Genomic DNA, 17,135 nt, shown 5'->3' on the forward strand with positions numbered 1-17,135 from the left:
GCACCGTCCACAAGACGGGCTTACGCGCTTAAAGAAACCTTTTTCGTCACCCGGTGCTCTTCGCAACGCGAGGACCCCAGAGAATGCCCATTAACATTGTGCTTTTATATCTTTAACATAGGTTAGATGGTAGGCTGTCCCTCCGCCATTAAAGTTGATATCGCCGCTATTTCTGCTCATCACTCTCTTATCAACGGCAGATCAGTTGGCCGGCATGATTTAATTATTTCATTTTAAGAGGCGCTCGCAGGCTAAACCCCTCGCGCCCTCCCTCTTTCCTCCTGAGACCTGTCCATGGTGCTGAAGCCTTCAGGTCTCCCTTTTGAGCCTTTGCAGTCTACGAGTCTGATGTTTTTATCAATGAAAACTCTGACCCTGATAGCATTGGCCTCCATGAAGAGAGTAGGGGATTTACATGCATTCTCTGTTGACGATTCGTGCTTTTAGTTTGGTCCTGCTGTCTCACTGAGACCCAGACCAGGCTACGTGCCCAAAGTTCCCACCACTCCCTTCAGAGATAAGGTGGTGAGCTTGCAAGCGCTGCCCCCGGAGGACGCAGACCCAACCATGGCTTTGTTGTGCCCCGTACGCGCACTGCGACTCTACGTGGATCGCACGCAAAGCCTCAGGACCTCAGACCAGCTCTTTGTTTGTTATGGTGGCCAGCAGAAAGGGAAAGCTGTCACTAAGCAGAGGATGTCTCATTGGATAGTTGATACTATCGCCCTGGCTTATAATCTTCAGGGTATTCCTTGCCCCTTTAATTTGAGAGCGCACTCCACACGGAGTGTTGCCTCATCTTGGGCTTTAGCTCGTGGTTCCTCGCTAACAGACATCTGTAGAGCTGCTGGTTGGGCGACACCTAATACGTTCACTAGATTTTACAGTGTTCGTATCGAGCCTGTATCCTCTCGTGTTCTTTCCTCATCAGGGGGAGCACGGAGAGCAGTCTCGCAGGTCGGCTTGCAGCCTCCAACTGATGCTTCATAACTTTGTCAGTATGGAAGGCCTTCAGAACAAAAATGCGTAATGGTTTGAATTGTTCTTCCTCCGCTGCCTTGGCAGCCTTTGTTGCGGAGCATTGGCTGTCAGCCTTTCACTAGCTGTATCCTCGCGAACCTACGTGTCTGGCTCGGGCTCCACATTGTGTCCCACCGGGTTCCTTTGTGAGTATTTTTCCGTGGGGTTAATCCTACCAGCCCACGTTTCCCTTAGCAGAGCACTGCTTTGCTTACACAGCCACGGCTGTCTTTATTCCTCAACTACGGTTGACTTTCGCCCACCATTAGCCCTTAAGAGGGGCGGTGGCTTCCGCAGCGTTCCTATCCCGCTCAGGTAGGGCGCTTCCCAGTCGCTGGCACTACTGTGGGGTTATGGAACATCTAGTGCCCGGCCTTCTGCCTTAAAACCTATCTCCTCCTCCTTAAGTGGAACCGGAGGGCTTTACGCAGACACTGGAAGAGGTCAGCCCCTAGTGGCGTTTTGGTAGGGATTCCCAATTCGTCGGTCACGACGTGACGTCGTAGTGACCGACTGAAAGGGAACGTCTCGGTTACGGATGTAACCCTCGTTCCCTGAAGGAGGGAACGGAGACGTCACGTCCCGTCGCCACAGGTGCTGCCACCTGCTGTTTATCGGCCGGTCTCATTTTCCCGGCTTTCTCAGCGAAAAGAAGCTAATTTCCCTATTTGCACCTGCTGCTTATATACGCACCTGGCGGGGCGGCGCCAGCATTATGCAAATATCTCAATGCCAAGTTCATTGGCGTTTTAGTAGTATACGAAGCAGATTGGTCTCTCTAAGCGAGTTCCCAATTCGCAATTCGTCGGTCACGACGTGACGTCTCCGTTCCCTCCTTCAGGGAACGAGGGTTACATCCGTAACCGAGACGTTTAGCTCGGTGCATAGGCATAAAAAGTAAAAAATGTGATGCATCGGTTTAAAAACTATGCATCGGATACAAATTAGCATTTGCATCGTAATGCATCGCTTTTAGTGGCGGCCATTGACTTTTCTCCCAAGGGACGCAAATTCAAAAAATGTGTTCGGAGTTTCGTGTGTTGTTCGTCATTTCAAAATATGTGATTGTTGCTTCATGTGAACCTCTTGTCAAAATACGAGCCTGATGCACACGTGTCGAAAGGATTTATGATAGAAGAGACATTTCTGGCAAACGCGAGCGTCTCTTTTATCACAAACCCTTTAGACACGTCTGCATCATGCTCGTATTTTGACATCACACGTGATGCACATAAGTTAACATGATGAGCCAGACATGTGAAATTACAAGCCACACATGTGATGTTGTGCTGTACATGTTGTGACGAGCTTCGCATCGTGCGCCCTCGAAAAAGATCAGCCACCACTGATCGTTGTGACATATTTTGCATCTGTAAAAAATATTTTTTTATGTATAATTATTGGTAGATGCACAATACTTTTATTATCTATAAAGTGAACAGTACTTTAAAATTGCTATCTCCTCTCTAAACTGTTGCTACGTCCTGCTGACTTATCACCTGCTGGCATATCACAACACTATAGAAACCCGTGGCGTGGCATAAAAGTCACATTGAGCATAACATGCCAGAGGTGGAGCTATCCTTCACGAAGTAATAACAAATTTATCAGCGTCAGAAGCAAAAAAATATGGGTGCGTATTGTATCGTAGGCTATGCATTGAGATATGTATCACATCAGACTCAGTTATATATATATATATATATATATATATATATATATTGACACATTAACAGATTATCTGGTACTAACATGTATTTATTTATGATTTCAAATACTATTTGCATGTAATTATCTACTGTCCAAATACATTTTCATTTTTCAACATAAGTTGTTCAGGTATCAGCACATCAGACATAAAGTTACAAAGTCTCTGTAAGATCAAACAGGCAAACTGTGAGGCACAGACGAGCCCAGTGATCAGCGTGTTCTAAAGTGTGAAGGAAACTCCCGCTTGGAATACCAATGACCGCTTCTCCCTCCACCCGCTGCGCTTTTTTCCTCATATTCCCTCTGTTCCAGAGCTCTCAGAAATTTCTCCTCACATATGCTCTGCGTCTCTCCGGGGAATTGCAAGAGTGACAGATCCCACCGAGGACTGACAGGGCCCGGGTCCTCCGCTCCGCTCTCCTCTCGCGGAAAAGAAATCATGCGATTAGCCAGTCACTGCTAATGAATCCCACGCTGGTCTGTCAGACAGGAACTCATCACCCGGCAGTGACAGGGCAGCTCTTTCACCTACGTGAGGCATATACTCTGCGTTCACACTGACAACCAGATTGTTTATTTGGTCGGAGAGAGAGAATTTCGCCTGCTAGGCTGGTATGATGACTCACTTTTTATTTCATATTGTTTCTTCTTCCACTCTTAAACACACATACGCTAACACAAACCCAGACGTCCCCTAAACAAATCTCCCATCACTCCTTCTGTCTCCCCTCAACCCTTCTTTTACCCCAGAGACATTCCTAGTTATCATTATGAGTCACTTGCTCGCTCACACTGAGATTCTTTGCTCCTTCACTTGCCTGGAAGGCAACACATCTACTTGGCATGCACCCATAATTCAGAATACTTCGTTTGCTATCAAACCAGAGCGCAGGGAGGCATTTGCATGCCACATTTATACGTTTGATGAAAGACCTGTTCGGCTTTCTTATGCATATGGGTGCGCGTGCCTCTGTCTAGGGGATCTTGACAGAAATGCATATTGAATTTGAGGTGATCAAAGCTTGACTAGTAGACACCAGAGCTTACATCTGGTGTTAACATCCATTTTGAGCGATTTGATAACAAGGGCACAGCTAAAAAAAAGCTGCATGCAGATCCAAATTTGAGACACATTTTACTACCTGGTGTAAACAGGGCTCAAGGACTAGACCTACATTGGAATTCACATCGTAGACGGTCTGTTCTCTGTACTGTATGTCAATGCAATGTACACTCACCTAAAGGATTATTAGGAACACCTGTTCAATTTCTCATTAATGCAATTATCTAATCAACCAATCACACGGCAGTTGCTTTAATGCATTTAGGGGTGTGGTCCTGGTCCTGGTTCATCTCATGAACTCCAAACTGAATGTCAGGATGGGAAAGAAAGCTGATTTAAGCAATTTTGAGCATGGCATGGTTGTTGGTTGCTGAGTATTTCACAATCTGCTCAGTTACTGGGATTTTCACGCACAACCATTTCTAGGGTTTAAAAAGAATGGTGTGAAAAGGGATAAACATCCAGTATGCGGCAGTACTGTTGGTGAAAATGCCTTGTTGATGCTAGAGGTCAGAGGAGAATGGGCCGACTGATTCAAGCTGATAGAAGAACAACTTTGACTGAAATAACCCCTCGTTACAACCGAGCAAAGCATTTGTGAAGCCACAACACGCACAACCTTGAGGCGGATGGGCTACAACAGCAGAAGACCCCACCGGGTACCACTCATCTCCACTACAAATAGGAAAAAGAGGCTACAATTTGCACGAGCTCACCAAAATTGGACAGTTGAAGACTGGAAAAATGTTGCCTGGTCTGATGAGTCTTGATTTCTGTTGAGACATTCAGAAGGTAGATTCAGAATTTGGCGTAAACAGAATGAGAACATGGAGCCATTATGCCTTGTTACCACTGTGCAGGCTGCTGGTGGTGGTGTAATGGTGTAGGGGATGTTTTCTTGGCACAGTTTAGGCCCCTCAGTGTCAATTGGGAATTGTTTAAATGCCACGGCCTACCTGAGCATTGTTTCTGACCATGTCCATCCCTTTATGACCACCATGTACCCATCCTCTGATGGCTACTTCCAGCAGGATAATGCACCATGTCACAAAGCTCGAATCATTTCAAATTGGTTTCTTGAACATAACAATGAGTTCACTTTACTAAAATGGCCCCCACAGTCACCAGATCTCAACCCAGTAGAGCATCTTTGGGATGTGGTGGAACGGGAGCTTCGTGCCCTGAATCTGCATCCCACAAATCTCCATCAACTGCAAGATGAAATCCTATCAATATTGGCCAACATTTCTAAAGAATGCTTTCAGCACCTTGTTGAATCAATGCCACGTAGAATTAAGGCAGTTCTGACTGCAAAAGGGGGTCAAACACAGTATTAGTATGGTGTTCCTAATAATCCAGTGTATAGCTACAGCTACAAAACATTGTTTAATCAAAGTCCGGTTGTCCTTGCAATTTTTTCCCTCATTTTCACGTCATGCTGGAGACACTGCCTCTTAAGGTGGTGATGAGAAAAGGACTTTTTGAAAAGGAGGTCAGACTCAACTTTCTCCATGTCGGAAAGTTTTGATTTCTTGCTTTTCTCAGGGGAGGGACGCACAGCGAGACAGGGTGGGGGGAGTCAGCAGGTCTGTTACTTTGCCTTCAACCTCAGATGGTTTCCCTCTTTTTCCTCACCTCACGGACTCGCTGTCAGGCAGCAAGACTGAGAATCAAGGCGAGAGAGAGAGAGAGAGAGAGAGAGAGAGAGAGAGAGAGAGAGAGAGAGAGAGAGAGAGAGAGAGAGAGAGAGAGAGAGAGAGAGAGAGAGAGAGAGAGAGAGATAGAGAGAGATAGAGAGAGAGAGAGAGAGAGAGAGTTTGTATTTGATTCACTAAGGATTGTTTTTGCAGAGCCAGGGGGCTCAATTACTCCAGCAGCCTTTAAGTGCCTGTTTGTTACAATTTTAAGAAGAGGATCATGTGAGCACAACTAATTAACAAAATTTTAAATTCATCTCAATTAATTACACTGTGCTGCATCACACGCCTGCAACAGTTGCCGGGAACCTCGAGACCCCCGTTGTGTGTCATGATGTGCTATTGAATCCAATTCTGGCAATTTCTCCCTCGGATGTTATATTGCATGCCTCCTCTGAAAGATCTAAAGATGATTATCTAGGAAATCTCAACGCCACACTTCTATGAACATGCGTACAGATTGGTTTTCTAATGAAAGAAAATTAATATTTTGGCACATTTATATTTTGTCTACAGAAGTCATTTCAACACACGCCTTCAGATTTTTAAGGTTTGCTTTACTTCACAGACACAAATCTAACGGTGAGGTCAGTTCAATTATGGGATCAAGCTGACATTCTGTATTCAAGGGGTCCAATAGCATCATGCTGCCCACATGTTTATCCACACCAGGCTCAGCAAACCATTTTCTATGGATGTTGTTTTGTGCAAAGGACATGGTCAAAATGCATAGCCCATTTCTAAAGGAGGGGTCTACAGCTATTTCATGCATTCTGACTTATTAACACTGTTAAAGAGTTGGATTTTTCATGTTAAACATAGGCAAAGTGTCACAAAAACAGAGTTTGTACAAGTTTTGGAAATGTTTCTTTTCAAACATGAGAGATTCATATGTAACAATTTGGTTTAAGAATCTTTTTACTGTATATACAGAATAATACTACTTTTGGTACTTAATATTAATGTTGGAATTTTCACCTGTGGTGTGTTGAAATAGCCAAACCTGTTAATTTAAAGATGTGGGAAACATATAATTTGCAACCCAGTGTGTTTCCATAAGGAATCTGATTTAATGTCATATATATTTGTGTGTGTCTTTTTAACAGCGGACGATGGCTGTGGTGGCACATTACGAGGTCAAAGTGGCGTCATCAACAGTCCAAACTACCCACAGGAGTACAACAACAACGCTGACTGCACCTGGACCGTGCTGGCTGAGCCGGGTGACACCATCGCCTTGGTCTTCTCTGACTTTCAGCTAGAAGAGGACTATGATGTTCTGGAAATAACCGGCACGGAAGGATCCTCTCAGTGGTGAGTGTCCAAACATGGTTTTGTTTTCTTGGAAACGCAAGCCGCATCAGTCTTCACCAGGGAGTGCTAATAATACTTTTTACAATGCCCACTGCTAGGCAATGAGCATGCTTGTTGTAGTGCTGTTGGCACTGGGTAGGTGTTTGGTGAGTAAGAGAGAAGGAGGAGAGAGACCCAGGAGTACCACTAGTCATGAAACATCTCAGCACTTGCTCAATGGGACAGAACCAAATCACAGATTGATTCAATTATTTAGCACATAATGCGCACAGAGCTTGGACCAGATAGAGAAGATAAAAATGTTGCAATCTATTGCAAACCTTGTTTGGCGAGCACCACAGTGCTATATCTATGGCCCGGTGCCTCCTCTTAGCATCTACATTCACAGTCTTTCCTATTTACACTCGTATAGGTGCTAACTACTTTATTAGTGGATCTGTTTGTCTGCCCAGGTGAAAAGTAGTACACTAATGTACTTACAGTGCTCTATTATACTAAGATTATCTAGACTGTAAAAAATATGTTGGCTAAATGAATTTAATTTTATTTCTGGTATCTAGTATTTTACATTCACTCAATTTCTGTCTCCAGAAGTGTTATCGGCATTGTTGTTTTTTAGTTGGCCAAAACTTGACTCAAAAAAAAAGTATGTTTGCTCAACTAGCTTTATAGTTCATTTAACTAAAATGTTTAATCAGTTGAATCTTTAAAAACTTACAGCAAAGACTCACTGTCAATTAAAATGTATTTACTCCATGTTTTTATGTATTACTTAAATTATTATTTATTATTTGGGAATTTTTAATAACAATTTTTTTAACTATTTATCAAATAATCTATGCTGGTGTTGTAACAAAATTAACAAAAATAAGTCACATAAAAACAAAAGTTTTTAATTAATTACAATCACTTATCATACACACTGGACATACAGAATTAAAGGAGCATTTCACCCGTTGAAACATTAATCTTTATTGAAAGTGTGTCATATTTGTAGTCGAAATGTAACATAATCAACACTAGCCATTCTGAATGTGTACTGGATTTGACCATTAATTTAATGTTTTAAAAATAGATTTATATGCAGACTTAAAATAATGTCTTCTCAACTAAGCCCAAACAAGAACATTGGTTTAACTTATATATTTTTGCCCATCCAACATTTCATTAATTGGTGTTTTTATAGTGTATGTGTTTGTGCTATTTTGAATACACCTTTAACATCTCTGTATTAAAAATGTATTTAGTTAACACTGACTGAAAATATGGGTTTAAGTTTACTACTGTGGTTCCTAAATACATTTTTAAATAGATTTCTAGTTCATTTTAGTTCATGTCAAAATATAAAAATAAAATATTCCATAAAACTATGTAAGTGTACTTTTTCACCTGGGTGAGCAATGGCTTTAAAATACTTAAAGGGGACAGAGAATGAAAAACCATTTTTACCTTGTCTTTGTTGAATAATGGTAGTCTACCCGCATTCACGAACATACAAAAAGTACTAGACATGCTAAACATCTCAGTCTCATAGAAATTCCTCTTTTAGAAATGTCAGCCAGAAAACGGCCCAATCTGAAAAACTGATGCTTATGACATCACAGGCATCTCACTGCCCCTCCACTTTAAAATAATTGGCTACATTTTTTGAGTGGCAGCAAAGTCAGCCAATCAGTAATGAGATTGCAAGTTAAGCCAGTAGGGGGAGCCAAATAGGTGCAAAACCACTTGTTTAAAATCCCCCACCCTAATAGAGCTATCTGAGAGAGGTTTTTAGGAAGCTTCTAAAGCATTACAGACCCAAACAAAACATTTTTTGTCTACATGTCACATCACAGAACAAGGATAAATACCCCGTTCAATCATTCTATGTCACCTTTAAGGTTTAGTTTGGTGACATTATTGGCACAAAAGTGATACACTTGCCTTCTAATTGTTTTTCTTTCTTTATTTTTTGGTCTTGATGCTTTCCTTTGTATATTACTTCAGTACTTTAGACTCTTAACACAATGTCCGAGTCATGTGTAACACATGTCAAAAGTTTAGTTTTGTTGTTTGATTTCTATTTGTATAGGCGTTGCACACAGTGAAATCTCATTTGTTCAGACTTTACTGTACAATAGACATTGAATGACGATTGGCTTATTTTGTTCCTTCATATACAGCTACATTTCAGTTTTCAGTGCAGGTAGAAACATTATATGCCAATGGACAATAAATATTAATACTAAATGGTGTATTCATTTTTTTTCAATAGCTAGCCGCTAATTGGACCTGTGATGCTCTAGCAGTCTAGCTTACTGTATAGCTTCAATGTAATGCTTTGCATAAAAGCTTCTGTCAAATGTAATGTAATGTAATGTAATGAATTAGTTTAAGAATAGAAATCAGTTCATTTAATCCTTAGTCACATTCAGAATGATAAGGCATATAAGTTATATATGTAAATTATTACCTTGTGGCTGTTAACCAATTAGAAAAGACCTTTCTCCATGGTGTAAAGAGCCTCCCCGCTGCTCCGATCCAGCCCTATACATGCGTAGGCTTTATTAAGCTGTGACACTCCACACAAGAGGAGTGAAGTATAGGCATTTGCCTTCCTCTCTGACACGCTCACTGGGGCTGACCGAGGGGTACGGCGACTCCTGAGAGAAGGTTATTCCTGCCCAGTAGAGAAGATCGATGGACCTCTCTCTTGGCCTCTTGTCTGGGTTCCTTCTTGGCCCTTGTTGCCACTATGCATGGGGTCACAACAAAACCCTAAATTAAATAGGCAGTTGATGGTCCAGTTCACAGCATTAGATGGAAAGCTGGGACAGTTTAGCTATGGATTTAAAAAAAAAAAAAAACATTCTGTTTTAAGCAATTGTGAAGATGAGGGTCCTGACGGCTTTATTGTTGCTGATGCCTATTTTGGATTCAGATACTTTGTTCTTCACTGCTCTTAACTTCAGTGGGTTTGAGTAGGTTGAGCAGGATGTTTTTTAAAATATATTTTTAGCATTCTTTTTATAGCTGTAGGATAGGCATATAAAGTGCAGCTTTTTGTGTGCTTAAAATATTAAGTTAAATGTAGGCTGCAACATGACCTGGATGAACCCACACTATGTCGCTTACTGAACGCACTAAAAATCGTTGAAAACATTCGCTTGCACTCGTGCAAAGCATAGGATTCAGCACTTTTGATAGCATTATGACTGAATACACATCTAACTTGGATATAACAGCGGATATGAGATGTGTCTTTTATAAAACTGAGTTTAAAATAGCTAGAAAGAAAAGAGGTAAAGCACAGTGGTCTCTTAACTTTAAGAGTGTCTTAAATACTGAGACTATAAATGGCAAGAAGCAATGAGGTCACTAGTAATGAGATTGCCTATATAGTAAACTAGTAAAATGAATTGTTAATCTCAAAAGCGTAATTTGCCACCGCTTAGCTCCTAAACACCTTAATTGCACTAAGCAATTGCAAGTGGGTGAGGGAAATTTTCTAACATAACCAAAAGGTCTCGGACTGATAGAGGTCCAGAATCCCAGAGTGGGATGATTTACAGGCGCGGATGTGAGAAGGTAAAGATCAAATTACTCTAGGCCAACAGGGGTCCCACAAATGACACGCTCAGAGACGTAGACAAATAGTTACGCGCCCCTGGAAGGAGGGAGCATACAGAAATTGATATGCAAGTGACCTGTTTTCATCACCCTGAGTGTTTGATTGACATGGGACGTGTCTGGTGCTGTGCAGTGTCCAGCAAACAACCCTGGACACTCAGTCAACTGCGTGCATATATTGAGTAGTGCAGCAGGGTTACCCATGAATCACTTTAAGAAGGCCTTCATTGCATCAATCTACTTTAGCACCGCTCCACTGGGAGGCAATAGTGCTAATATAGCAACATATGTATGTGGTGTGATAAATGTCATGTGCCAAACACCTACTGTAGAAGCAGATTCTTATGAGCATGCATATTGCAATGAAGTTATCTATAGTTTATAACCTCAATTAGGACAATAAACCAATTACATTCACACATTTAGCAGACAGTTTCATCTGAAGCGACTTTCAGTGTATTTAAGGGACAGTACATTTTTTAATCAGTATGTGCGTGTCCTGGGAATTGAACCCATGTCAACGTTAGTGTATTTTTTATCGTAAGCGGTTTTGACGTGTGCAGCAGGCACTTTCTTTGACAAAACACTTGATGCACATGGTTCACATGACACTCCGAACACATATTTCGAATTTGCGCCCCTCGGATATAAGCAGTCACGAACCGTCACTGGTTAAAACCAAAAAAACATGGTTACAGTAGTAAAACTATGATAACCACAAAATAATCATGGTTTTGACAACCATGTTTTTTTAAAAACCATAGTTAAAGCATTGTTAGTGTAGTAAAACCATTGTTTTGCTGATAGTAATCAATATACCAAAAAAACCATGGTTACTAAACTTTTACCACAGTAAAACCATGATTTATTTTCGTAAAGGGTTACTTGTAAATAATTAATTTTTTTATTTTTATTTAGATAATATAAATACATTTCCTTAAACAACTAAATTCAAAGATTAAGAAAATATCTTTCATAAAGAAAAAAAATATCTTTATATCTATTTTTTGTTTACTGTGGGTTTAAGTTTTAGCACAGTGCTGTTCTTACATAATTCAGATATTTAATACATCAGAGACACTTAAGTTTTATCTTTGTTTTTGCAGATCTAAGGCAGTCAATCCTCTGAATAACCTCTGTCTAATCTCTTGTTACATAGCTGGGTAGACAGCAAAGATCAGCCCAGTATGCCTTGGGCACCTAAACCTTGCCATAGGGATTGTTTGTTATTTATGCATTTAAACAGCATTTTATTCCCCCTCTAACTCTATCTGTACACCTCCACAGAGATGTCCTGATGTTCAGTAACTGCTTGCTTTATTGATTACCATTTCTTTGTTGAAAGAGGTTGGTATTTATAAACAGAACTGGATTTTTGGATGGATTTACTGTTTGTTGCTTCAAGTTTTTTTTACTTTCTGAAAATATGCAGTTTTTGATGATAATTGTTCTTTATAAATAATTCCATTTGATGCCTGTAGTATGTTGAATATGAGACTACTTTCACACTACAGTAAGTATTTACATCCATTTAGGCCAGTCCGATCACAAATAGCACTTCATACAGTAGTCAAAAGCATTTTCTAATTGAATCATTTAAGGCAGGGGTGCCAATCTAACATCTTTGATCGACTGTCCTGCAAAAGTTCATCTCCAGCCCAAATCAAATAGACCTGAAGCAACTAATTTTGCAAAGTTTTCAGGATCACTTGAAAATTAAGGATTTGATTGGAGTTGGACCTGAACTCTGCAGGACAGTCGATAGCCAGGAGCAGGATTGGGCACCACTACTATAAAGCATATTTTGAGGTTGTCCAAAATATATTTGACCACATTGCATTTGTAGTGTAAACTAAAGTGACCTGATGCACCCCATGCAGTGAATGACTGCCTACTCATCTGTACTCGAATTTAAATTTAAAGTCTAATGCTGCGTTCAGACCAGCCGTGATGTGGGGATCATGTGTGAGTGATTTCCACCGATAGCACCGTTTGTTTTTAGAGTGTAGTGTTATGAGACTTTTGCCATTAATATGTTTTTAAGCAGCTGAAAAAGCACAAATTTCAGTGCATGTCAAAACTTCCCCAGGGCCCTAAAAACCCCTAAGATCCCAGAGGGTTAAAATATGCCAGCGTCATTGTTTTGTCTCAAGATACACCCTAGTAACTTCTTTTTCTAGGGCATGTTTATATAAAACATCCTAATTTATCTAAGGCCTAGTCTTAGCTTTAGCTAAGGCTTGTCTGTAAAACCAACTGAGTTCACATCACAGTTTCGAAAGGAAATGCATTAACACAGGAAAAAATGAAGGCAGAATGTTTAAAACTCTGTTAAACTATACAGGCATGATTATATCATTGCTGGTTGCTAGTATTTCCCTTTATAAATGATCCTGGTCTGTTTTTTAAGACACAGAAGCACTCATTCCTGTTCCTCTCTTTTGGTCTAGATCTGTCATTCGCTACTGTTATCTGCCATTCCCGGGATTGTGTGCGCTCCCTGCATTTAAAGCTCTGTTCATTTGGGTGCGGACAAAGAAAAGGGTGCTGTATATTTTGTTTAGCATGTTTGGCTCAAGTAATTGCTCACTTTCTTAGCCGTCACTCTCTTTACAGACTGGATTCGCCTGACTGGCAGGGGATTTGTCATCTTATTGCAACATTGTTTTTAGAGGTTCAAGGCATTAGGTTTTCTCATTTTCTTCCATATCGATGGTGCTGAGAAGCTGACGTCTGTCTGTCTCTATATCTGTCTTTCTGTTTGTCAGTCTGTCTAAGGAGCGGTTAAAGCTTAGCGTCTGCAATTTTGAAGTTGTGTTTTATTTCTTTCATTACCATTTGTGAAACCTTATGAAACTCTGAAGGAGTGTTGCAAATGTTGACTTCTCCATGGTTCAGACACGTCACAGTAAGATATCATTCTTATTTTTTCCCTCTTTTTTGTTATCCTCACCCATTCTCTATTTGTTTCTAATTCAAGAAAAGATTGCATTTTCTTTGCTTCTTTCAAAAGGGAAGTATAGAGCCATGCACATTTGTTCGCTAGCCACTAAATCAAATTAATCTTTCTCACTGACTTTATTGTTTATTGTATTTTTTGACTGAGCAGAAACAAATCTGCAAAACAAATCTTAACCGAAACTGTATATTTCAAAGTTGTGTGTGTAAAATGAATCATAGTTTGCAAATAAATTGTATGTATGATGACATACAGTATTTCAAAGTGAATACAGACCTGGAATTGTATATCCAATATGAAGCCAGACCTGAGCTTCTTGGCTATATTTATTTATATTAAACATCATTCACCAGCCAAATAGCCTAGGCGAGCAAGTTATTACATTTTTGGAAAACACTAAGACGCTTTTACTTTAAATTACATTCACTGACACATGCATTAAAAAGTGAATTGGGGAATTGTCATGTTACCTTTTTAAGCAAGAAATGGCTCTTTAAAGTATCTCCTATGACACCTTAAAATCCTCAATGGCATGGATGGTGCGTAACTGTGTTTATCGGATTCCCGGAGGAAATGGCGAGGCTGACAGGATGATGGGAGCTGAGTGCATTATCATTATGGTTTCTGGTTGTATTGCAAGCAGTGTCTTATAAGACTAACCAACAACATTGTGCCGGGCTGCCTGACATTGCCAGTTCAATTATGCCTTGAGATGTGGGTGCGCTGTTCTGCATGTAAAGTGTTTCCTATCCTTCCTTATAGAGAAAGAGTACAGAATTCACAAAACAAAGTACATATGCTGTTCATGAATAATACACAAGACATATGTTGCGGGGGAGTATGTGCTACGCATGCAGGCAGCGTTCAGATTCAAACATATGACTACAAGACTGCACTTTTATTCGTCACTGCTCGCTTTTTGGATTTGAACCTGCTGTAGCTTGGGCTGCAGCACTGTTTTATAAGTAAATTCAGTGGTTTGGTTAATCTCTGGTGGCTGGTCTGATCTTGCTAGGGTTGCTTTTTAAAATGTCTCCGTGATGCAGAACATCCAATCATCATGTCTCCACCCTCTCTGCTGAACCAGCGAAATCCAACTGAAACTATGGCTTCCCATCAAGGACGGTGTGAAATCAATCGCTGTCTATTAGTCAGCACGAAGCACTTATCAAATCTTTTTTTTGCGAGTCATGTTTTATTTAAGCGTGTTGGCGTAATGTCTCCATTCCAACAAAGCCATCAATCAAAATTGCATGGATGACCATAACGCAGATGGTGTCTGGGAGTATCAAGCTGTCTGTACATATCCATTTAGCGTGTATCGCTCCCAACTTTCTACCTAGAGGATATATATATTTCGTGGCAAAAACAGATATGTTTTTTTATTTTACTTTTGCATCTGTGAATTAATTGAGTTTTGTGCAGTAGGAGCTTATAAATATTACTTAAGACACTTTGGGATGGCTGGCTGCAGGACCATTGATTCCGGTCCGGTGCACTCTTAAATCTACACAGGCTTGATCCCCTTGTACTGTATGATTGGAGCACATTGTAAAACAGCATGAAGATGGACAGAAGCCATATCTGACTAATGTTAAGTGTGGAAGCATGTTTGCTGTTGTCCAACTTTATTCAATGCATGGACATGGGCCCTAATGAGATATTAAAGATAATGGATTGTACAGTGACAAATGGGAATCTGAACTAGTGTTATTTCATAGAGACAGGCTTTGCTTAACTATGCATGCTTTTATTTGCTGTGGAAAATATCTCATCCTTTTCATTTTAGGTGTTTTTTTTTGTATATATACATGCAATTCTTATCCACCATATTCAGGTCAGAAATTACGTACTGTAACTCTGTAAAACTAAGATTATAAGGATAATAAAGTTTGCCTGGTTTATCACGTTTAAACTCTAAAAATGCTGGCTGTACCGTCACTGTAAATGCACAGATCCAATATATTGTTACACACACATTTTATTTCTCAACTGCTTATATTTAATCTGTAAAAAACTTTTACTACTATAATCAAGGCATTTTGAGATCATTTTGTTTTAAAATGTCCGCCCAAGTGCAAGAAAACAATCTCAATTGCCATTTGCGCGCTGTCTTTACTATTTGCTTGTACTAGCAAACTGTCGGAAGCCTTGAGGTGCGTATCTGGCTTGCGCTCTAGAGGTGCGCGCAACCAAACTTATTTAGTAAAATAATGAAATCTTTAAATTGTCCTTATCTTAAGAATGATGCATGGAGAAATTGTTACGTTACTATGTAACAAAATTTCAGCAACGTTGGAACGCAAAACCGCCTTTACAGCAGAGTCTAATGCGCATTTCTGATTTTAATCGCACCAGTTATGTGCACCTCTGATTATAGACCTTTGTGAAGTACATTTTCTACAATAATATATTAACACGCATGACAGTTGTAAAGGTAATTTATTTCAATAGCAGCAATACTGAATAGTAGTGAGTGAACTTATAAACTTGTGTGTTTCCCCATAGACACAGACATTGCAAATCCAGTATAGCCTTACTGTCTGATGTTACATAGCAGTCAGATATTCGGATAGATGCATCAGATAATACATGTTGTCTGAAGACTTTATTCAATTCAATTTTATTTATAAAGCACTTTTCACAATTGGTGGACAACATAAGAATATACTATAGCATTTCACCACATAGCTGTGTCTAGTGTTCAAGACACAGGCTTTAACATCTAACTTTCATTTTAAGTTCACAGTTTACATTCTGATCTAAATTGGACATGATTTGATTCACTGGATCAATTTATTTGACTTGTTTTTACTTAGGCTACTTGATGTAAGAATTTGTACCATTAAAATAACCTGATAAATGCAGTAACCACCCTCCAAGCTCTTAGGCTATGTTCAATATCTGCAGTATCAACAGTATGTACATAACACTTTATGGATATTGCCAACAGTCGGTGATCAATGAGGTGTATATTAATGGAAAATAATGATCGTCTCTGTCCGGACAGCGTGTTTTTTTCTGGTTCAGATGTATTTTTCAAATGGCACGTAGACGGTAAAACACAGCGGATATAAAAGGGTTTTGAAAGCCTAGCATTGTGGATTCTCTTTTGTTTATTGGAAGTTTATTTTATGAAATATTGATGAGGGTGAGAGACACACTCTTATTTTACGGCCTACTTTAATGAAAGTGCTCTGCGTTTCTTCTGAGTTTTGTTCCGTGATGCACAATTATTCTTCGCACACAATATCCCATCACTAATCTTCGCGCTGCATGCACGCGCAGAGGCATTAAGGTGATTAATTCATTTTCAGCTGAATAAGATGGCCATTTGCATAATAACACTCACACATCACACACTTTACATTTATTAGAGCACAGGTTTAAATGAATAGCTCATCCAAAAATGAAAATCATATATTCGAAGTACTACACAGCACGTCCATAAAGCAAGTTTTCTGTTCTTATACGATAGCTTTTTGTAATGAACAGGTCTTACCCCCTTCTGTCAAATCTCATTCTTCATCACGCATATTGTGCGTGGCACATTGCATTCAGTTACAACACACCGTGACTTACGTAAACCTTGCTGTGATTCATCATGGTGTCATTTTTTTCATGTCTATACAGGCCAAATAGTCTATAGTCAATCTTTTATGTCAAAATCATATAAAGTTATACTGCAGAAGCTGGGTTTTTCTGGGTTTGATTTCGAGATACCTGTGTATGTCTGGGTGTCATTGAGTCCCATCAGTCA

The 17,135-nt window shown here is 39.9% G+C and overlaps 1 protein-coding gene across 1 annotated transcript in view; it reads left to right on the forward strand.

The window, feature by feature from the left end:
• csmd2 (CUB and Sushi multiple domains 2) overlaps nucleotides 1–17,135 on the forward strand; it is a 364,270-nt gene that overhangs the window by 99,866 nt on the left and 247,269 nt on the right. The window contains exon 5 of the mRNA XM_065292427.1: nucleotides 6,597–6,804. Coding sequence (XP_065148499.1) covers nucleotides 6,597–6,804 — 208 coding nt within the window. The remainder of the gene's footprint in view (nucleotides 1–6,596; nucleotides 6,805–17,135) is intronic.

The sequence above is a fragment of the Paramisgurnus dabryanus genome, chromosome 19 (genome assembly GCF_030506205.2).
Source record: "Paramisgurnus dabryanus chromosome 19, PD_genome_1.1, whole genome shotgun sequence".
Classification (NCBI taxonomy): domain Eukaryota; kingdom Metazoa; phylum Chordata; class Actinopteri; order Cypriniformes; family Cobitidae; genus Paramisgurnus; species Paramisgurnus dabryanus.